At 33.0% G+C, this 24,155-nt stretch overlaps 1 protein-coding gene across 1 annotated transcript; it reads right to left on the bottom strand.

Annotated features, from left to right (window-relative positions):
- Nucleotides 1–79: 79 nt before the first annotated feature.
- On the bottom strand, nucleotides 80–23,549 carry LOC140449189 (microfibril-associated glycoprotein 4-like). Its single transcript, XM_072542349.1, has 7 exons — nucleotides 23,420–23,549; nucleotides 17,614–17,743; nucleotides 7,891–8,034; nucleotides 5,330–5,545; nucleotides 4,962–5,195; nucleotides 2,140–2,346; nucleotides 80–285 (listed from the first exon to the last, which is right to left on the bottom strand). Exons 1-6 carry the CDS (start codon nucleotides 23,477–23,479, stop codon nucleotides 2,171–2,173), a joined length of 960 nt encoding a protein of 319 aa, XP_072398450.1. The 5' UTR covers nucleotides 23,480–23,549; the 3' UTR covers nucleotides 80–285; nucleotides 2,140–2,170.
- Between the last annotated feature and the right edge of the window lie 606 nt (nucleotides 23,550–24,155).

A 24,155-nucleotide genomic window follows, 5' to 3' on the forward strand; every position in this document is an offset into this window, starting at 1 on the left:
TGGCTTAGAAATAGAACTTCGGAGGAAAGGTTGACTGGTTTAGCACTCATCAATGTGTATCCTAAAATAAAACAAGTACTAAGCACAATAATTTATTTTATGAAAACTGAAAGTATGCTACCTATATCTTAAAGCGCTTATACAATGTTTCGTGAAAATGAATATATTTATGAATTTATTTAGATATTTAGACCAAAAAACTTCGTGTAAGAGTTTCCTTGGCATTGTCTTGGCCTGATGCTCAGTCTTGGTATCCAAACAGGAACAGTAAATTCAGTACAAAAACTAAAACAAAAATATTTATACAGATAAAGACATTGTTTTGTTGACCATAGGAATTAAGATTTATTACATTAACATCTCTAGAGTATATTTATTATAATGCTCTAAAACTAATTTTTTGGTTATTTTTTAGCCTTGATAGCAATACAAATAAATAAGTAACTAAATAAGTAATTAAAAATAAGAAAATTGTACAAATTTTATGGACAAAGCTTATAACAATAAGACAAGAAAGAAGAAAAAAATCAGAATAAGAATTTATACTTTTAAATAAAAAAAAACAGTAAAATTCTTCCAAAATTAAACATAAAAAATACTACCGAATTAAGAACCTACAAACTTCGTAAAATGTACCTAACAAAAAATAAAAATTAGGAAAGCAGATAAATGAATTAAGAGCTCAAATATTCCACCTCCTTGTGCTAAACAGTAACTAACTCTGTCATACAGATTTCTCCTCATATTTTGGAGTAGGGCTGGTGTAATGCTTGCAGAGAGAACAAATTTTTGCCCTTAATTCGACTAGGTTTGTGACATTTTTAAATTGATGCCTATAATTTTTTTCTCTGAGAAAACCCCCAAGAAAACATGGAACCGTTAAGCATCCTGTTGAAAATAAACCTCCTGAAAATTAACAGGAAGGCGTCGAACTGACGGAATGATTTCATTCTGTAAAAGTTATATATTTTGGCCATGTTATGCGCCACCCAGATGGATATAATATACTCAATTTAATAACATAAGGCAATGTAGACGGAAGAAGAGGTCCAGGTCGAAGAAGAACGCCATGGCTTAGAAACCTGAGAGATTGGTTTAACAGATCCTCTGCATCTCTTTTTCGAGCTGCCGTCAACAAAATTACTATAGCCAATTTGATAGCCAACGCTCGATAATCGAGCTCGGCACATGAAGAAGAAGAAAAGTTGTAAATATTTGGGCCCGTTTAGGTTTCCATAGATGAAAAATGGACTGACAATATGGTTGCCTAACTTCTTCTTCTTCAGGTGCCATCTCCGCTACGGAGGTTGGCAATCATCAAAGCTATTTTAATTTTTGAGGCAGTAGCTCTAAATAGTTGTTTTGAGCTGAATCCAAACCATTCTCTCAGGTTCTTAAGCTAAGAAATTCGTCTTCTTCCGATGCTTCTTCAGCCATCTATCTTTCCTTGCATTATGAGTCGCAGAATGCCATACTTCTCGCCCCGCATCACATGTCCGAGATACTGTAGCCTAACATCCTAGTCCAAACATTTAACTTTTGCGGATGCTGCGTTAGCACTTCAACACTGAGCTGTTTATTTTTCCGAGAATAATACCTTGCAACGGATAGATTGTGTTTTTTATGTAATGAAAATAAAGAATCGTCAGAAAATAAAATATTTTTTAAAAAGTGTACATTTTCATTCTATTTATCTTACATAAATTCACAAAACTCCATCCGCCTAAAATTTTCTTCCGGAAACAGTTCTTGTGTTGGTTGTGTCTTAAAACAGTGATACCCATTCCTTTTAAGACCTCGCTGGACAGTTCGAGCATTCACGTTAACTTCCATATCAATTTGTACACTATTGCAGGGTTCACTAGCTTCCACAAAAACACAAATATCGGCAACAATTACTTCGCGTTGCACTTTTTCTTGGATGGTATACAACATAATAGGCATTTTATTAATTATTTGTTTATTCTTTGAGAACTTCGTTTAAAATTTTGAATGTCAATGTGACAATTACGACAATTTGTACCTACTGTGAAATAAATATAGAGGTGGAAACATATAGCATGTCACAGCGATTGCCATTGGAAAATATGGTCAATAAAACAATGTGGTGATCTGTATACAAAACTAGACTATACTTACTAGAATGAAAACAATTTATTTCTGTATTGTTCTAGTTATTTGGCCTAACTAACATTCGTGATCCTGAAAAAAAATACTTTTTGTCTTGTTTATGAGTATATGGGTCCCAGTTCAGTCCTTTTCTCTCGATTCCATCAGCATGTGCCATATGTCGATATTTCCCATTAAGATTTGAAGTATAGCAATTGTTGTACCACCATCCGCCAACTGTTAACATTAAGAAAAAAATGTATTTAACAAATACTTAATATTGTAAGTAATAGTATTAATTATATAAGAAAACATTGGGCTATAAGTTGAATGGAGCCAAAGTGGTATATATATATGTATAGTGCTTTTCAGATAAAACTATCCACCCTAAATAATTTTTACTGTAAAATTTTATGATGCTATAGACGAGGATTACTTTATTTTTAGTCGATAAAACCAGGTTTTTAATAATCTTATCGAAAAGTTTTTAGCCGGACCTATTAAAAATTGACGTTACAACAGAGATGACGTAACTACTGAGACCGTAATATCCAAGTTCCACTGTAACACATTCGGCTTGAAGTGATTAGTTACAAATGAACTAACAGAGCCACTATGGCCGATAATTTGTTCTTTAAGAAGTGTTTAAAAGGTGCTCCTTGTGCAAAAATGTTCTAAACCTTAGATTTTAAGTACCTTCACAGACAAAAATCTAATGGTGTGAGGTCCGGTGACTGTGCTGGCCATTCTAACGAACCTGTCGTCCAATCCATGTATCTCGGTATTTCTCATCTAAATAAAATCTTTCTTCTGCATTAATATATCCTCCTCGGACGCCACGTATCATATATGATACTACGGTTCAACAAATTATTTTTCGGATTCGACGGCAAACACAGTTATTCTGCCGTAAGTATCGCCCGTGTTAAGTATCTACTTCAGAAGATCAGAAAATCGCAGATAATGTTAATTTAGGAGACTAATTTGGATCTTTCTCTTTTTCCTAAGAGTGCTGATGATGGGAATAAATGAAATAAACCAATAAGTCTGGATGAGAATGAAATAATTATTGAAAGTGACGAAGAAAGGAGTAACGATCACGCTGAAATCAGTGACATATCAGACGACGATTGGGATGATAACATGCTCTTGGCAACTCGGCTTTTAAAGGAGAGAACACGGCAATTTCTATTCCTAAAAAAGACAGGAAAGAATGGAAGAGAACACATTTTACACCACCATTTGCTCAATATTAACCCTCTGTGCAAGATCCCCTGAATCCCGAAAATATTTCAAGACCTATTGACTACTTCAATAAATACATCGACAACAATTTTTTTGACTCCATGGTTGTACACAAATATGAAGGAAGTTAAAAAACTGGAAAACCTTTGGAGACTTCTGCAGAATGATTAAAAACGATTATTGAATGCTGCTTGCACATTGGTATTAAATAATTTACCACGAATCCGAATGTTTTGGCAAATGGATACCAGGGTACCAATAGTTTGACAACATGTCAAAAAATCGATTTTTTGCCATTCGAAGACGACTCAAAATTGTTGACGAAATCGGGAAGAGGCTCCCACAATATGCTTGTTAACAAAGAAAACAAAATAGCTGTTACAAAATGGCTTGATTCCAAACCAATCTATATGGCTTTATTGATTTTTGTGCTGCAGCTAGTTGGCTACAATACAAAAAAGAACAAGTTGGCTCCAAGAACATAAGGACCCACATCTGACGAAAGTGCCGAAGAAAATAAAAGTAACCAGAAAAAAAAAGAAAGAATGCACCAATCACTGATAAACGCTTACGGTCAAAGGAAGCTAAACCCCTTCCAGAAATCGTTAATGAAAGCCAAAAATCAAGATCAAAATGCAGGTATCCAAATTTGCCAGGTGCAACGTTTTTTTTTTTGTCGTACTGTCAATAGAACTTGTTTTACTAAATTTCATCAATTAAAATGATAATTTTTCGACTGTTCTAACAACCATTCAAATTTCGTCATTTTGTGTCATGTGGAACAATTTCACCCAATCATGTCAACATTAGACTGATGATTGCATTCAGTGCAATTTTCAATCCCTATGACAACACGATCGAGTTTGACAACTTCATCCAAATAAATTTCAAAATGTCACGTTTCTAATGTTAACTTAAATTTTAATAATTGTTCTTTCACTAACTGTACTTTTAATAAATAAATGTTTCGTTATGTTGAGTTATGATTTTTTTTTTAATTATCCGCCGAATATCCTTCGGACATTGATGAATGCCTCGTAATTTCATGACAAATTTCTCAAGCTCGTTGCTTGGTAACAGCACTCAGCCTTCGGCTTCGTGCTGTTACCAAGGAACGAGCTTTCGATTGTCATGAAATTATCTCGTCTGTTATCAATGTCCTAGGGATATTACTACTGATAAGTGAATGTTAATTTTTTTTATTGTTAGTCAAGACCCAAAGTATCACTAGTGATACTACACTTTTTGAAAAAACCAAAAGGGTTTTTTTTATTTTTTGTTTTTTATGATTAGTAATCCCAAATTGTAACATTCTTTTTATTGGCAATAAAAGAATCACTGCAATATTTAACAAAACGGTGCAGGAGCACTATTTTGTTGAATAGTTATTCTCAAGTTCATCTGTATTATCTTCCAGAATTCTAAAAATTAATGGCTTAATTGCGTTTTATAACATCTTCAGATACAGTTCACCGGGCACTCTAATTATGTTGTTCCATTTATGTTATGTGAAAATATATTTAAAACAAATAATAATACAATAGATCTGATTAAATACATATAATAATAATTAAGGCGGAACAATACCTAATAAATAAATTACTTACGTGAAAAAGCTGCACAGTCTCCCTCTTTCCACGCATCTTGATCCAAGTCTTTGGTGGTAAATTTCTGTCCTAAAAGCCACTCTAATCCATCTCCTATGGCACCACTAAAACCAGATGCCGTTTTTAGAGGATATCCATCTATTTCAGGCCCAATTAAGAATTGTCCATAGCGAACAACATGTTTTTTTAAATCTTTGTCTGTCAACTCAATTAATAGTTCTGTCGATTCACTACCTATTAATAAAAAGAAAACTTACTAACTTAACCTTTGGTAATCAAAATTTTGACAATAGTCACTTCAATTTTTTTTTTAAATAATGTGAAATGATTTTAAATTATATAAAATAATAACTATATCTTGAATCTACCTGTAATCATGTGAAAGTTTTCAAGACCCAACCAAAATTCTCCCTGTAATGTGCCAAATCCAAATTTGTAGTCTCGCCATTCTCGCCAGAAATCTTCTGATCCGTCAAATCTTTTTTGCAGAACTGTCCATCCGCCACCTTCTGTTTCCATATCACAAAGCACTTGAATTGATTTACCTTTGGGGCGAATTTCGTAAATACCAGTTAATGTAATACCTGAAAAATCAAAACAATCCGATAGAAAGTTTGCCAAAAAGTGTAGCAGCAAAATCTTAAAATAAATAAACTAAAAATTAAGATATATATATATATATATATATATATATATATATATATATACAATAGCACTAAAGGCCTTAGAGGCTCATGGCTTGAAAAATTTGGCCTTTCTTCATTTTCGCTTTTCTTTATGTACCGAGATCTTCTCTGGCTCAATATGTGATTTTTCTCCATTCCTTCTTGTTGAAGACTTCTACACATCCTTGTACAGCTCGTAAGGCCAGCCTTATGAAACAACAAAGGAGAACGTTAAAAGAAAAATAAAAAACGTGGGATCAGAAGTACTACCAAATATAAAGGAATTCGAAATAGAAAGAGCTTTAAAAGAGCTAAAAGATAATAAAGCTCCAGGACACAACGGTATAATTGCCGAGCTCTTAAAAACAAGCAAGACATTAACAATCCCTGTACTAACAGAGCTATTTAATAGATGTCTCCATAACAGCAATATCCCTAAAGACTGGAACGAGAGTCTAGTAATACTCTTACACAAAAAAGGGGACAAATGTGATCCAGAGAATTATTATTATACATTATGATGATCCTTCTTCTACTTCTACTTTAAACTTTTGTCCATCCCTGAACTGATCATCTGTCCACTGCATACATTTTGTTTTAGTTTCATTTATATAAAGTCCCATTTTCTTCGCTACTTTTACTATTATATTTTTCCTCTTGCCAGCAACACTACATCATCCGCAAATGCCAAAACTTGGTGTCTTTTATGATATAGGAGTTATTCTCTATTGATTTTTGCTTCTCGCATTATTTTTTCTAGGCATAAAGTGAAGAGTAATGATGACAAAGGATCGCCCTGTCCTAATCCTTCCTTTACTATAAATTTGTCCGATGAATGATTGTTTACTTTGTCTCTGTTTTCTGTATTCTCCAAAGTAAGATGTATCATGTTACGCAACTTTCTGCTAACTCCCTTTTCCTTAAGGGCCTCTTTTAATTCTTTTCTCTTTATTCTATCGTACGCTTGCTGGAAATCAATGAATAGTGCTATCGATGGTAAGTTGTGTTCATAGCTTTCTGCTTATAATTCATTGATTACGAATACTTGGTCCGTTGTGCTTCTCTTTCGTCTAAATCTGCGCTGATATTCGCGTTATATTTTCAACAACTTCTTTTTCTAGCTTATCTTTTATGGATTTTGATAGGATTTTATATACGGTATTTAGTAACGCTACTCCTCTGTAATTACTGCGTTCTGTTTTGTCTCCTTTTTTTGTGTAATGGACAAATAATGGCTTTCTTCCAATCTTCTGGTATTTGTTCTTTTATCTATATCTCCTTTTTGATCTTGTATATCCAATTATTCAGCAGTTTTCCACCATATTTCATCATCTCTGCTGTTATGTTATCACTTATCACATACCAGGGCATTTATTGTTTGTCAGGTTTTTTATGATTTCCTCGATTTGTTCTATGCTGGGTGAATTATCTTCTATGTCTTCTAAGTGCTCGATTCTTGCTTCTGCTTCCATGCATTATTTTTGTTTGACTTATTATTGCCATTTAATAAATCATGAAAATACTCTTCCCATCTTTCGACTATTTCTCCTTCATCGCTTATATTATTTCCTTCTTTGTTTTTAACGAATATGGGTTTTTGTTAAAAACCTCTTTTTTCATTTCTAGCACCTTGATATAGGTTTTTAATTTCTTTATTTCTGTAATTCTTTTCTCCTTCTTTGAGATTATGTTCTATGTGTTTTCTCTTCTTTTCTCTCAGCACCCTCTTTACATTTTGTCTTTGCTCCATATATATATATATATATATATATATTCTTTGTCTCTTTTGTTTCTTTCGTGATCAATTCCATCCTTAATGGCTATTTAAGGCAAGCAATTTGTAATATAAGATAATACAGCACAAGAAAGAGTAAATCGCTTAGCAGAAGAATTGCAAGGAAAGATATCTATTGTAACTTTTTCCATAATGATATTACTATCAATAAGAATTTCCGAGATATGCAGACTAGAATAAACTTTGACTTCCAGAGTTTAAACTGGCTCTAGCTAGAATAGGCCGTCCATTTACTGGAAAAATTTGAACTTTGGCTGTGCCAACAAGACGTGAGTGACATGTGTTATGATGGTCGATAGTACAGTTGAGCGTGAAGTGAAGTCATTTTGATGTGGTCAATTCTTTTTACAGGTTTTAATTATCGATAGTGTTTTATTGTTGTAAGGACTATTTCAGGAACACTTTGAAAATTACAGGGTTGTAAACAAACCTTATTACAACCAAAAACCTTTCTAAAAATTATACTTACCTTTATTAAAAATTTCTTTGCAACTTTTTGGAAGAAATTTGGTCCTCATTGATTCCGTTTGTTTTAAAATGGGGCAGTAGGGTCCTTTACTCAATCCCACTAAAGTTGTGCAGACTTCGTTACAATTGAAATACGGAGTGAAACCTCAAAAAGAGAATGAATTGTTTTAGTGTACCTAATTATTCATAATCATAATAATTCGTTCCAAAATTTATTACGTATGTGTTGCATATGAATCTGCCAGTAAAACAACGTTAAAATCTTTGGATACGTTACATAACATCTCCCTAAGGATTATACTTAGGCTGAAATAGGTGCACCCACACTAGAGCTTCGTAGCCTTAATTACACTTCTAGCATAAATCTAAATAAAAGAATTCCAATAAATAACATTTTAGACATACAAATGGCTAATGACTCTTCAAAGTTCAATCTCCTATATTCCCGCAGAATTTCATGCAATGAACTTACTTAACTGAAAGAAATTTCCACCATTAAATCGGTACAAAAAAATATCTTCATCTTCATCTTGGATTATAAAAATTCCAACAATTGCAGTCTACTCAAATTCCAAAAAATAGCCCAATCCTAATCTTAGCATACAACTCTTCAGAGATCTAAATAACTTCCATTCCTTTTACACAGTATACTATACAGACGCGTCTAAAACTGAAAATGTAGTCAAAGTGGCAATAATTAACAGCACAGACAATCTCAAATATAACTATAATGACAGGAGAACTCTATGCAATTTACCAAGCGATACTATACGCAAATGTAAATAAGATAAGAATATACACGGAGCATCCATCAACTTTACTTATAAGTATCAAGTTTCTTTAAGTCCCATCACATGTTGGAATAGCAGGTAACGAAGCAGCAGACAAAAATGCCAAAGACAACAATACGACAATACCATAAACCACAGCAGTATCACCATATCACTCCAATCTGTAAGTATGGATCTAAAAAGTTATTTCATAATAAAGCACTTGTTCGAGAACTGGAACAATAAATAAAAATCCACACACAAATAAAATAGAAGGCGACGAGAAAGGTAAAAGGTCCACAAGACGCCATACCTCCTCTAAAAAATGTCAAAGGTAAATGGGCAAGAACAGACACAGAAAAATCTGAGACATTCGCTGAATATCTTTCTCCAGTATTTAGTCCATTTAACAGAGTAGTGCCATTAGAACAAGAAGAACCATTTAATTCTTTTCTTGAGGCTCCATATCAAATGGAACTACCAATCACCAAGTTTAATATTAAAGAAGTAAAACAGATAATAAAGAATGAGATACAACCCAATAAGGCTCCGGGATTCGACCTCATAACGGGTAACATCCTCCAGGAACTAACCAATGACTGTTACAGAATAATCACTATGATCTTCAATGCTATGCTTAGTCTGCATTACTTCCCTCTGCAATGGAAAGTGGCACAGATTATACTCATTCAAAAACCTGGTAAAGATCCAAAAGATGTCAACTCATACCAAACGATTAGTCTACTCTAAGTCATCTCTAAGGTCTTCGAAAAACTTCTGCTACGAAAAATCAAACCAATATTGGACGAAAAGTGTCTCATACCTGACCATCAATTCGGTTTTCGTAACCAACATAGTACAATCGAACAAGTTCACAGACTATACACAACAATAAGAAGTAGTCTCTAGAACAAGCAATACTGTATTGCAGCCTTTTTAGACGCCTCTCAAGCTTTTGACAAGGTGTGGCATACAGGACTTCTGTACAAATTAAAGAAAAATTTACCTTACCCTTACTTTAAACTGCTTCAATCATACCTTACAGAAAGGAGATATCTGGTAAAATATAGTGAAGCCTATACAAAACTCTACCCCATCCTATCTGATGTAGCTCAGGGTAGTGTGCTCGGACCGATTCTGTACCTGATATATACGGCTGACTTGCCCATAAGCAATAACCTAACGCTTGCAACATTCGCAGATGATACTGGTTTCTTGGCCTCTCATAGCAACCCAATAATAGCATTAGAGAGACTGCAACTACATCTGAACAAAATAAATGAATGGCTTAAACTCTGGAGAATTAGAGTAAACCCCTCAAAATCCACACAAATTACATTCACTCTAAGAAGAGGTACATGTCCACAAGTTAACCTCAATGGACATTCTTTGCCCCAAAAGCATGACGTAAAATACTTAGATATTCACCTTGACAAACGTCTAACTTGGTCCAAACATATATGGACGAAAAGGCTTCAATTGGGAATTTTATACAGAAAACTTTACTGGATGTTGCGAAAAAACTCTCACCTATCGATTGACAACAAGCTGCTGATATACAATACAATAATAAAACCCATTTGGACATATGGCTCACAGCTCTGGGGTTTAGCTAGCAAATCTAATATTATAATAATACAAAGATTCCAATCCAAAACTCTGAGAACAATCGCTAATGCACCTTGGTATATCCAGAATGATGCAATACATAGAGATCTTCAGGTACTAACAGTCTCTGAAAAGTGCAAAAAATCTTCTGAACAGTATCAAAACAGGTTGCGGGTGCATCCTAATACCCTGGCACACAATCTACTCAACAACCAACAAGCGAAAAGATTGAAGCGACATGACCCCTTGGACCTACCTCACCGATCCTGACAGAGCCTAAAGCAGTGGGAGTTACGCCTTCAACAGCACCCAGCCATTGTGATCAGTGCCGCTTTTAGTGCTCGCGTAACAGTGTATGTGCGCATCCTACCGGTAAACAAGCCAATTTGTGTCGTGATGATTTGGTCACTGGACCTTACATTTCTCCAGTTTTCCAAACTGTCCTGTATGTATGTATTATTTTTTTATTTTATTACAATCATTTCGTATATTCTTCTATTTAACTTTGTGACGTTTTAAGCGAGTAATAATATAAATAATAAAGGTTAAAGATGTATTAAAATGTAATACAATATTGCCAAAAATATAATCTATTATCATTGTTTAATAAATTGTGTAGACCTATCTTTAACAATTTGATTTAAATCATAAGTATTTTTTGAAACGCCACTGCTTTGTTTGGTTAGGCTTTACTAGAAATTTCCGCCACTACAGTTGAAATATACTCTAACCTACTTTTGTTTTTAGAAGAATTTAATTTAATAAGCAAGGTGTAAATAACTGTTACCGTTCCACTAATAACTTTATTAAGTTGAAACGGGTTTTTTGTAAATAAAAGAAAAGAAAACCATATATTAAAATATATTCTGTTTTCTTGTCTCTGCTGATTACCTATTATTCAATGTACGGTTACAATACTTTTATCTGAAAATTGGAACTTTTAATATATTAACAGAAATTAATTGATACCACTTCGACCGGACTATTACCGATAAGATGTTATGGATTTTCCATGGTGATATGTTTTGTAGTGTGTATTGGTAATTCCAACTCGATGCTGATTTTTTTACCGTTGTTGATAATATTGGAATAAAACAAGCAAACAAATAAAATAAAAACAGGTTATTATACATAATTATTGAATATTATAAACGTGGATTTATAAATAGCTCAATATCAGAATTAATAAAGAGCTGCAGCAATAAGACAAAGAGTTAAATACCGACTACAATACTATTTGACTTCCAAAATTTATTTAACCATACAATTCATTAACCAAATAATACATCTATGTATTTAACCAAATTGGTATTTTACGTACAAACAACTCAGTCATCGTCAAGTATTTTTCATTGTGGATAATCACTATTAGTATTAGTATGCTGTAAGTTTTTATAAAAATCATGGCAAAATTTAGAAACAGATGACAGTAATGACAATAGATCATTATACTTTTGTTGTTGTGATATGAATATTGGACTTTGTGATACCAGTTGCAAATCTTGTGATAATGTAACTTCAAAACCTAACAAGGTTAATCATGAAAATCACTTTTCACAAACATAGTTCCCATGCTGTTTTATTTTACTTGCAGCTAAGCCGGCGCCAGTGTGGTAGACTAAAATGTAAAACCTGTGTGGTGGAGTATCAGATACCCCAAATTAAAAAAAAAAAATGAAATAAATATATCACATTTTTAGAAAATTTATATTGTGATTTATATTTCAACAATCAACAAACTTAAATCCAAAGAAACTAGTGTTTAGAAACAAATTGCAAACTAAGTACTTGAATATTCCAAAAAAATGTCACATTTTACAGCATAAAACAACGTCACACTCATTTTTTCTCGATAATAAAAAAAAGATCGGAGAATTAGTAAAAGTAAATAAATGTTTGGAAAAACCATATCATACAGAATACATTTTAATTGTTTTTAAAATAACAAGAATCACAATGCATCACTGAATGCTCTAAACATATAGCTTTTTTACAAATCACACAATTATAAAAGGTCTTTCTGTCATTTTTTCTCTGGCAAACAATACATCTTTTGGAAACTTCCATTCGTTTACCTGATTGCACTTCGTCAATTGTTACAGTTCCTTCAGGATAGAGTTGTAAATTTCGTGGAAGCCTTAAGTTGATAGACCGAATTTGTTTGTATTCTGTTAGTAACTGTATTGCTAATAATTTCGAAAATTCCCTCCGTTTTGACTGAAAATCGCCAGTATTTTGTTGATGAATTACTCTTACATTTATACCTGCACAGTTGAGTATCGTATAAAAAATTGTAATGGGCCATCTTTTTGCTATTACGTGAAACATCATATGAAGCCGACAATTCATCTACCCCACATTTTGTAGCTTTATAAAAAGAAATTATTTCTTGTTTACTTTCGCCAGTATGATCGTCAATATCAGAAGTGTGGAGTAAAGTTGACATTAGAAGAACTACTTTTCCTTTTTTTGGTACATGTGAAACTAACGTTATACTCTCTTGAAATCCGAATTTTGGGGAATATACTGGCCTGTTATAAAACTTTCAGGTGTTTGCCTTTTGTTTTTTCTTACAGTTCCAGTAGACGTCAGTTGATGATTTTTTAAAAGCTTCAGCATAAGCTCATAACTTGTGAACCAATTATCGAATGTTACATTTCCAAACGTGGATCGAGAAAATATATCAGTGAAAGAATTATACCAGCAACTTAAAAAATGCATTGATGAGGCTGCAAGTGAAGCTTTGGGGTATAACATATAAGGACAAACATGAAACAAAAAATCAAGAATGATGTTCGGAGAATATGCAAACGTTATTAAACAAGAAGAAAACTGCTTATCATAAATGAATGTCAACGAGAAAGGAGGAAGATTACAACATATATAAAAATTAGATCTGAATGTAAAAAGAGAATTAGTGAAAAGTAAAAATAAGATGAGGAATCGAAGATGTGCAGACGTAGATAGGTATATAGGTGTAACAAGAGTTGGGTACGCTTGGAAGGTGATAAAATGTCTCCGGAGGGAAGGAAAGGAAAAATCTTATAGTTAATATATCTTAAACAGTGGAAACACCATTATGAGTTCTTACTGACGGAGGATAGATGTAAATTTCAAGAGATCGAAATGGAAGAAATATACAAATAATTAAGATAACAACCGGAAAGTTAAGCGATGCCCTCAGAAGATCTAAAAACGGTAAAGCAGCAGGATCTGGAGACATCCCAATTGAGTTGGTAAAGTATAAACCAAAAATATTATACGAGATGTCGGTTCAACTATTTAACAAATGCTTAAGAGGACAAAATATTCCTGATGATATAAAATGTTGGACACATCAGCTCAATATTTAAGAAAGGGGATAAACGCAAATGCTGTAATTATGGGGGAATAACTATTATCAGCTTAGTGGGGAGGTTGTACGGCCGAATAATAAAAGAAAGAATAGAATCAGAATACGAAGACATAGAAGAACAAAATGGATTTCGTGCAGGAATATCGTGCACTGATGGTATCTTCGTTCTGCAGCAGGTAATCGAAAAACGGAAGGCAAGGAATCTATCTACATACTTAATGTTTGTAGATTTAGAGAAGGCATATGATACGGTACCTTTAAAAAAACTGTTTGAAACATTAACGAAAGCTTTAAGTCCTTCAGTTGCCTGGGAAAAAAATATATGACACATAATGAGATGGACAGAAAACGATGAGAAGAGGCTTATATATATATATATATATATATATATATATATATATATATATATATATATATATATATATATATATATATATATATATATATATATATATATATATATTCGGTACCTCGGAGGTAAAGAAAACTATTTTCTTACTTTTTCAAGAGAGCAGTTTTAAAATTTTTTAAATTTGTAATCAGTAAATACTCAAATGTTTCTTATATTTAACCAAGATTAATATACATTCCATGAAGTGTGATATACCTGAGGTTTACCGTTCATTATTTAAAAAATTTTTAAAAATGTGTAGTTGGACATAGTGTTGTTTACCTCTAACAACTTTTTTAAATAATGTGGCATTGCATGTTAAGGTCTTTACGAAATAAACAATACAAACACATTAAACAGCCTATACTATTATTTTATTAGATAAATATTATAATGTTATAATAATTAAGTAAAATTATAGACGACAAGTTTCAATTGTTAAAGATGCTCCATATCATCTTCATCTTCTTGTGGGTAATCGTTTGTGGCTACATCGCTCTGTGTTAAATTTTGATAAAACGCATGACAAACTGACGGAACAAAAGGCAGTGGTGCAATTAAGTCATTGTACTTTTGTTTTGTGATTGGTAATGGGATTACTGAGACTTGATTTAATTGGGCTGGAAACGTTACTTGCTGTCTTCGATACCTCATGAAGTCCACTTCATACATATTTTGATTATTGAAATCGGTCTTATAAAAGAGCTTTTCAGTGTATTCTTGTTGAACTTGTAGGAAAACACATGTTGGCAGTAGAACAGGGTCTTTATTAACATTCTTTTTTCTACTTACAAAAGGAGGATTAGATGACAATTTCTTATCGAACAGTGTTTTGAAGTTTTTGAAATCTGCAAGTTCCATATTGTGTACTGTGTATTTACCTGATGATGTTTGCCTAACTAGTTGTTGCCAGTCCCATGGTATTAAAATGGCCAAATTGAAGAGTTTCTTTCTTTTTCTTTCGATTAATGCATGAACAGTGTCTGCTTCCATATGTGTGTGCCCTTTCAGTAAAAACTTTTGAGTGATCGTTTTTATTTGCAGTATCCAAAAATAGCATATTATAATACTTATATTTTTATTTTGTCCATAGCAGTTATCGGTCCAAAGAGTGATGTCCTCTACTTGACTACCTGGAATTGTATCGTCAGCCCATTTCAAAATTGACGAGGCAATTTCATTTGCACCTCGGGCCCCTTTCGATTCGTCCCACATTATACATTGTACAGAAGAATCACTGGCATGTAATGTAAAATTTAATGTCCAAAGCTTCTTTTTGTAGAAACTAATATAATTGTTTGTTAGTGGTGAAGGCAAACATTTTTGAAAATCACCAGATAGTACTTTGTATTTTGGTGACTCTTTGGCTATTATAAAGTCCAATTGTTTTAAGTTATACCGAATTTTAGATTCAATTAGGTAAGCATCATGATCAGCCTGTACACTGGTTAGTTCATCTGCAGTAAGATTATTTTTTAATTGAGCGGTGAATGTACTGCATGTATTGCAAATGTCTCTTTCGGGCGGTTTAAACGACAACTTGAAGTCTTTATTAAAAATATCTGCGTACAACCACTTTTTTGCTCTGAGCTTTGGATCTACATGTATTTCATTGCATTCATCAATGTACAGCTGATACATTTTTTCTATTGTAAGTTCTGTGCCTAGATAATCTCTCTTACTCCTTTCTCTGGAATAATGACTCTTATTTTGGGAATGATTTAATATGTTGATGTATACTATTTATGGTTTCGGTAGGAGTTTTATTGGTTGGCGTGTGTCTACCTCTTTGATCAGCTTTTATTAAACCTCCTGGCTCAATATTTTTCAACATATTTACTACTACTAAATAAGATATACAAAGTGTGTTTAAAAACAACCTTGCACACCTTCAATAGCTGATTGTTCACTGTAAAATGGTAGTGTAGTGTATTATTTTTAGATTTGGTTGAATTTAGATCTTTTTTTCTTGATCGAAGAGTAGGTTGGATGTCGATACATGAGAAGATAAATTGCTTTTTAAGATCTGAAACGTTTGTCTCAGTCCAGTATGAGTTGAAAATTTTTTGTTTTTCGTATTCTGGCAATCTTTCAGAGCATTTCATGCGAAACATGCAAGGAGGCTTTAACATTTTTGCAAGCATGTCTTTGCCTCTTTTACTGAGATACTCTTTCCCACAAGCTATTTTTCGTTTGCGAACATTACAGGCCCAATTTTGTTCATTTACTACACGTTTTTTATCATTTTGTTTGCACTTAGTTATAATTTGTACCTTTCTTTTAACACTTTTCTCTTCTAAAATAACTTCATTATGTTCATTGAAATTGCCTGCATCACTGCTTAGAGATAAATCGTCCTGAAGAAGATTTTTTTATTGTCCCACTAATCGTAGGAGTAATAATAGCTTTCTCTTCTACCTTTGTTTTCTCTGGCTTACTTATACGTCTCATATCATTCTCGTCCAATTCTGAGCTTTCACCACTTAGAGACTCATAGATTTTATCAATATCCGAATTTTTATCTCCAAACAAATTATCATTTTTGTCCACTTCTTATAACGAATATATTATATCAAACCAGCTAAAAGAAGGACTTGAATCGTATTTTATTATAATTTATGAAAATATTTTAATTCAAAAATAATGTTAAAAAAATAAAAAATTTAGGCATGACTTTAAATTATTATGTTTAATTTTAAATCGAGAGCTGTCATTCGTTTCTCGTAAAGTGTAGCACAAAGCTGTATTGAGTTGTGGCATACTAGAATAAAACACACTGGAAAAATTAAAAATTTAATTTGAAATTAATACAAAATGAATAACTTTTACAGTGAACATGTGTGAAATTTAAATATGTGTATTATAATTCGAAACTGCTGAAATAATAGTATCTTGTCATATCTCCATTATTAAAAAATTCTTCAAACATTTTAGACAGTAACTTAACCGTCTCTCTGGTTATTGAATGTATTAGATACCGTTTTTTGTTGTTAATAATAAAAATAATATTTATCTAAACACATTTTTGAACGTTATTTTTTTATTTAGATTTAGTGCAATTCCGTTATCTGTGATGGCAACAATGAATTGTTTCACGAACCATTGTCCCCAGCCTGAACCAGAGATATGTAAGAGAGGCTCTCTTATATATCTCTGGTCTGAACACTGGTTTACATTGGAAAAAAAGTGTACTGTTTTTATATGACGGGAAGTGTACAAGGGTACATAACACTATGTCCGGATGGTAAATGACGGTTCACACATATAGTAGAGGTAAACAACAATAAGTCCACATGGTGTTGTTTACCTCTGACTGGAAGTGGACTTGGTGTTTATTAAAAAGTCGGTAACTTGCCGTAAAATTGTCTCTGGACATAGTATGGTTTACCTATATGTAGAGCCAGAAAAGTTATATTGAAAAGTGCAATAATCTAAATTTCGATAAAAATTGACATAGTGTCCTTTACCTCCGGGGTACATATATATATATATATATATATATATATATATATATATATATATATATATATATATATATATATATATATATACAGCAAGTTAGGTTGCTATTTTATAATATCGTTTTAATTGTTAACTTACTAGCCAATTCAATTGCGTTTCGTTTAAAGATGCTCCCGTGTCCTACATATCCTTCTTGCATCTCATCTAATTGATCCAAAAGTGTATTCCTAGCGAAATTGTTGTGTTCAGCAATGATTCCATTTGTAAACTAAAAAAAAATTGCATTAGAAACACCTTTTTCTTTGACCTTTCGTTTACAGTTCCTTATATTACACCGATGGCACAACGGCCATTTATAGTTTCGTAAAAAAAGTTAAGAACGCGTTATTTCACGCGTTCCATACTATAATATAGACGATTAGTGCAATTAGTCCACACCTTTTCCATAAATAAAATATCAAGTCACCTTCGACTTTGACATTATTTGAACTAATAGATCCACGTCACTTATTGATATTATGTTAATATATTCCTTCATACATTTATTGAAAACTACACCCATGGGTGTATTTTAAGGTTTTGAAGAGTTGCCACATACACCCATGGGTCTAGCGCGGTCGTAGTAGACATATGCGACCAATGAACGCCGGCAATATTCCGAATAGAATAAAATTTGGTAGGCATGTTAAATGAACATTATACTAAACATCTGTAATGCTGGTTGCTGACAGCAAAGGCTCAGACATTGATATCATGTCAGTTGGCTTCTGGCACGGACTTGTCTATGCCGATTATTATGACTTCTAATTCTTGTTGTTAAATTTAAACACATAGAAGCTGTTCTGCCTGTTGTAAACGAAAACACTCTACGCGTAAGTACAGATCAACAGTATTTGTACAAACTATCTAAAGCAGTTGGAGATGGAATATGTTCTCAAAGTTTGGCAGAGAGAAGTCCAGAGAAGATGTCACACTCACGTTGGTTAACGACAGCTAACCGCATTCTTAGAGTTTATGTAGCTACATCTGATCCTTGTGAAAGCTTAAAGATTTTAGCTGAGTTTGTAATAAAAGTATATTCTCGTATGCGGTTTAAGATAAAAACACAGCCAAGATTGAAATCTGGAGTCAGACATATCGTCGGTGATACTGCAATTTGTCGTATGTCACAAATACGGCCATTTTCCGTTTATGTATCCATTGTAACCAAGTTGCAGTCCTCTACGCCCCTGCAAAATATCGCAGGTGAAAGTTTAACAGTTACCATGATTTTTTATACGTGCAAATATGTCGTAAGTTTTTCTTGACTAAAATGGATACTTAAGTATGGCGTATGTCAGAATCATTCTCTCCGTATGTGGCAACGCCGCACAATTGGATATTTCGATACGGCGTATGTCACTTAAATTGCTCATTAGGTAGTCAACTGTAAACTTAAAAACAGCCGTTAGAAGTGATAAAAGTGAATTTATGTAGGTACATACATACAAAATACATAATATATATGGTAAGTTCTTTGTTCTTTTTTGAATTTAAAATACTAAAACTTTATATATAGTCCAATTTTTAGTTGAGAAACACAATAATAATTGAAAAAATAAATAGTATAACCTCAATTTTTTTCCATAAATAAATTATTTTAATATTTAGGTTCTTATAATGAGATTTACGTTTTTTTACACTAATTAGTTGAATAATATTATGCGACATACGACACATTGCATTCAAAATCTAGCTTATTTAGTGTTTTTCCTCTTCAAGTTAGGTATTGACATACAACATATTGCATGTTTTATTTTTTCTTTTCAGAGAATCAATAATGTCGAACAGCTGTTGGTGGAATTAGCTTTAAATTCAGCTTCAAGAGCAGACGCCTCTCACCAAGACCAAGTACCTGAAGACGATAATATCAACATTTTGACATATCAATTGGACGATGCATCAAGTCCTCAAAGAACAGAAAGCACGGTTCCAGAGCCAGTGGAAGATCTATTAGAAAATGCAGAATTGGAAGAGAATCCAGTTTTAACACCCCTGGAAGTGGCAGAAATTCCAAAAGAAACATCGCATTCCAAAACCGATATAGCTCCAAAATGATATTATTTGGAACAGAACACAGACAATGATATACCAATAATTGACTATCGGGAAGAAATGACAATAGAAGAAGAAAATATCGATCCATTTCATGAAAGTGACAGTGGCAGCGAGTATCTGCCAACAGAAACTGATACTGACTCAGAAAATTTAGTTGGAAACCAAGAGGATCATCAGATACCGGACGCAAGAGCAAAAAAACGCAGGAGTAAAGGGCAAAGAGATCCATCACAGTGGAAACGAGCAAAAAATTCACAAGCCAGACTTAAAGGACATGCGTACATGGGATTTCAGAAAAATAGTGAAGGAACGTACCAGCAGACAGCCTATAAAGGTAGGCGCCAACTAAAGCCATCATGTGAGGGGCACAAAAATGAATCTAAGGGGCCGCAACAAAAATTTGAATGTTCGCAAATTACGAATGAAATGCGTAATCAAATATTTCACTATTTCTGGGAAATTAATTCTTGGGAAGGTTAACAAATTTATGTAAGCAGTCTTGTACTGCACTCTCAGCCCAAACACAGAAGAAGAAACACTGTCGAAGAGGAGTCCCGAAAGAAAACAGGTTTTAAATATTATTTAATAGCTAGAGATAATAAGGAGTCTTCAAAAAAATATCATGTATGCAAAAAAATGTTTTTAGCCACTTTAGGTGTTGGCGAAAGATCTGTAAGCGAATGGGTTTCAAAGAAATGTTTACCAAATAAAGTGCAAGCTATTAGACCAGTTTTAGTAGAGCCACCGAAGGATTCTGAATGCACAAAAAATGTTAATACATTCTTAGACAGCCTGCCTAAAGTTGAATCGCACTACTGTCGAGCATCCGGTGGAAAACTTTATTTGGAACCCACTTGGAATAGTTACAGACATTTGCATCGTGAGTTTATTAACTACTGTGAACGTCAAAACATAAGATCTTGTTCTTGGAGACTTTTCTTTTAAACTTTAAAGACAAAAAATCTTGAAATTTACACTCCTCGTAAGGACCAGTGCAACACATGTGTGATGTTTAAGAAGGGAAATTTAAGTCAATCAGATTATGATAGACATGTTGCCAAGAAAGAACAGGCACGCTCAGAAAAAGAACAAGACAAACAAAAAGCTATCTCGTTAGAGGCAGAAAACTTAAGTTATGTCTACACTATGGACTTACAAGCCGTTCTTCTTTGTCCATATACCCAAGCCTCTGCCATGTACTATAAACAAAAACTGAAGGTTCACAACCAAACATTTTTTAATCTTAATAACAAAGATGTGGCTTGTTATTTATGGCATGAGGGAAATGGAGGTTTAGATAGCGATGTGTTTGTTTCCATTTTAGTGAAGTTTCTTAATGAAGAGATAGAAAGACACAACTCGAAGACAATAATCCTATGGAGCGACGGTTGTACGTACCAAAACAGAAATGTAAATATGTCAAATGGTTTGGTGGAGATAGCTATGGAGAAAAATATTATTATAGAACAAAAGTACCTAGAGGTAGGACATACCCAGATGGAGGTGGATTCGGTCCACAGTGTGATTGAGAGAAAGTTAGGAAGAAAAAATGATATTGCTGTTCCCGCTGATTATACTAAAGTTATAAAAGCGGCCAGGCGAAACCCACCCCCTTACAAAATAGTGTCTTTGCATTACAGCGATTTTTTACAATACAGCAAAGGAAATTAATTACTATTTAACTGGGAATAAGCCACAATTAAAGGTTAAAATACGTTTATTGAGGTTTCAATTTCCACTTCGGAAATCGTTCTCAAAATACAAACATTAGTGAATGTACATACATGTGCAGAAAATGTACATGTCGTACATTTTCTGCACATCACTAATGTTTGTATTTTGAGAACGATTTCCGAAGTGGAAATTGAAACCTCAATAAACGTATTTTAACCTTTAATTGTGGCTTATTCCCAGTTAAATAGTAATTAACTTAAAATGACACAAGAAAATAGCTTCAGAACAACAGCAAAGGAATGTACACACAAATTCGACCTGGAAGCCAAAAAGGTGATCCTTGTGTCACAGATATTTGTGCATTGCAATATCTTCCTCAAGGATTGATAAAATACAAAATCAATTTTACTGATGAATGGCTCGAACTGCCACGAAGACCAAGTCGTACTAGAACGTCTGTAATTCACGAACCCTTATATTTATCGCCACGCCCAATTGAGGATTCAAAATTCTTACATCTTCAACAATTAAAATCTGTTATAGAATCAGATTATCATGCATTTTATGATAATTTAAAACATACCTGTGTGTCTCTCCAAGTCTGTTCACATATAAAAAATTAATGTGTATGATATTTTCTTCTTTCCAGTTTATTAGTTTTGTTCTCCGCCATTTAAATAAAATAAACAAAAGGTTTGAAAATAATTAATTGTTTTTCTGAGGTGTACATGCATTACAAAATTGTCGTATATGACATAAAATATTTAAATATTTAAACTTTCAATGCAATATGTCATATGTAACGGCATTTTGCTTAACATTACACTGACCAAAAAATCGTGTTCCTGTACTAATACCCAAATAAAAGGATACATCATACACAAATAATCGCATTTTCAAATTTAAAAATGGTCGACGAGAAGAGTTTTTTGTCTCTCCTGAAATATTACCTCATTCCGACATACGACATATTGCAGTATCACCGACGATATATGAAAATTTTCCGCATAATGTGTCATTGATTATCAATAAAGTTATTCAAGACAATGCTTATTTAGCGCACCCGCAAAAATTCTAATTTTTGTCAACATTAGAGAGGCTGCTTTCAGAAATATTTTAAAATATAGCAAAGCTGGCATAAAAAATTGTATTTTCAAAGTACCTCAAATCAATTTCGATGCAAAAGATTACATAGATCTCATAGACTGGATGAATCATACTATAACAGAACCTGCTCTAACACAGCATTTGGCCGACAAGGAATTGTGGGATATGGTAAAAAAAGTTCCAAATTCCATACTTGAGCGGCGGAGAAATGTGTTAAAATAATTACAGATGCGTCAGTAAAAGTATGTGGTGAAGAATCTAGAGATGGTTATATCCCAGCTAAGCTTGATGCCAGAAAGAATTTGCCTATATTTGAAAGTAAATTTTAATACTATGCTTCAAAAAGTGAGTAGGTAAAACATAATATTATATATTTATTTTGAGCAAAGGAGGGTGGGTGGGTGTACTCGCCGTGCAGCTATCTCCTCGTGGTGAGTTCTGGGTTGAATCAATATTCGGAATATTGTTAAATATTTGCATAATATTTCAATGCAAAGAACCTTTCGTGTCGAATATTGATTCAAGGTTAATTTTTTTTAGATTAGAATAAAAATTTTTTACGGCGTAGTAGCATCGATATTAATATTTTAGACACTGGCCCGCCCCAAAAATAAAACAAAAAAAATTGTTTTCACACCCCGGGGGCCGGTCAAAAATAATTTAATTCAGCCCATATTTGGTACATAGTATTAGGACGAACATATACAACTTTTTTTTACTAGCTTGTTAAAGTTTTCCAAAAAAATTTTTTTTGCCCCTTTTCGGCCTGGCCTAGCCTATATTCCTTTAGCTGTTTTCGCAAAGAAAAGTCTTTATCTTCTAACTAATTCAACCAGCTAAGATTTGACAATATCTATATCAATGAAATGATCCTCATTAAAAAAAAATGAACTTTTGTGTTAATGCATCAAAACTATCGGCATCTTTTATTTTAATTTGTGTATACAAGCAATATCTTAATGCCAAATTTGCTTTATGTGTAAACAACATTGTTAAACAGGTATTAGTTGGGTCTAATCCAAGTTTCAATTCAATTTCGTGAATCTTAGTAGAAACAAGTACTTACGATGGCAATAAACTTTACCACACACACAACACTTAAAAAGCCGAGATTCCTTAAAATCATGTTTGTATAACTTTACTAAACTGACCGAACGAGATTTGAGATTATATATTTATATTCATACATTCATAGCGATATAGTCTGAGAAAAAATCGCAGATTTCTGTTTGATTCCTTTTATGAAAATAAACAAATTTTCGATAATTCAGCATGTGAGTAATTTTAAACATTCAATATTCCAAAATAATAAAAGTAATAATAAACTGACTACGTAAACGAAGAATGATGACCTTGTCCAGATAGTAATTATATTTATTGTACTCCAATGAAGGTCATATAAAATTGTTTTAAATATACAGGCAGAAATACGTAAATTAATAGGGAAATTCACCAACAAAAAGCGGTTTTCGTGACATTCTTTGATAAAGCTTCTGATAAAATCAATTTTGCGGCCTGTATGAAGATGGTGTTGACCTAGAGCTGAAATTGAATCGGAATTGCGAACAGAAATGAGATGTTCATAAATCCTATTTTGGATCCTACGATTCCTTTGGCCTATATAAGATTGAGGGGAGTCTGTACAAGGAATTTTATAAACTCTGTGTGGTTCATTTGGAATGTTGTCTTTGATTGGTCGAACAAGAGATGAAAGGTTTTGTTGGGGGGTAAATACTGTCTGTATTCGTCTACATTTATCCCTCCAGTACATGTGCTAATTACATATGTAATTCATTGAACTT

The sequence above is a fragment of the Diabrotica undecimpunctata genome, chromosome 8, assembly GCF_040954645.1.
Source record: "Diabrotica undecimpunctata isolate CICGRU chromosome 8, icDiaUnde3, whole genome shotgun sequence".
Classification (NCBI taxonomy): domain Eukaryota; kingdom Metazoa; phylum Arthropoda; class Insecta; order Coleoptera; family Chrysomelidae; genus Diabrotica; species Diabrotica undecimpunctata.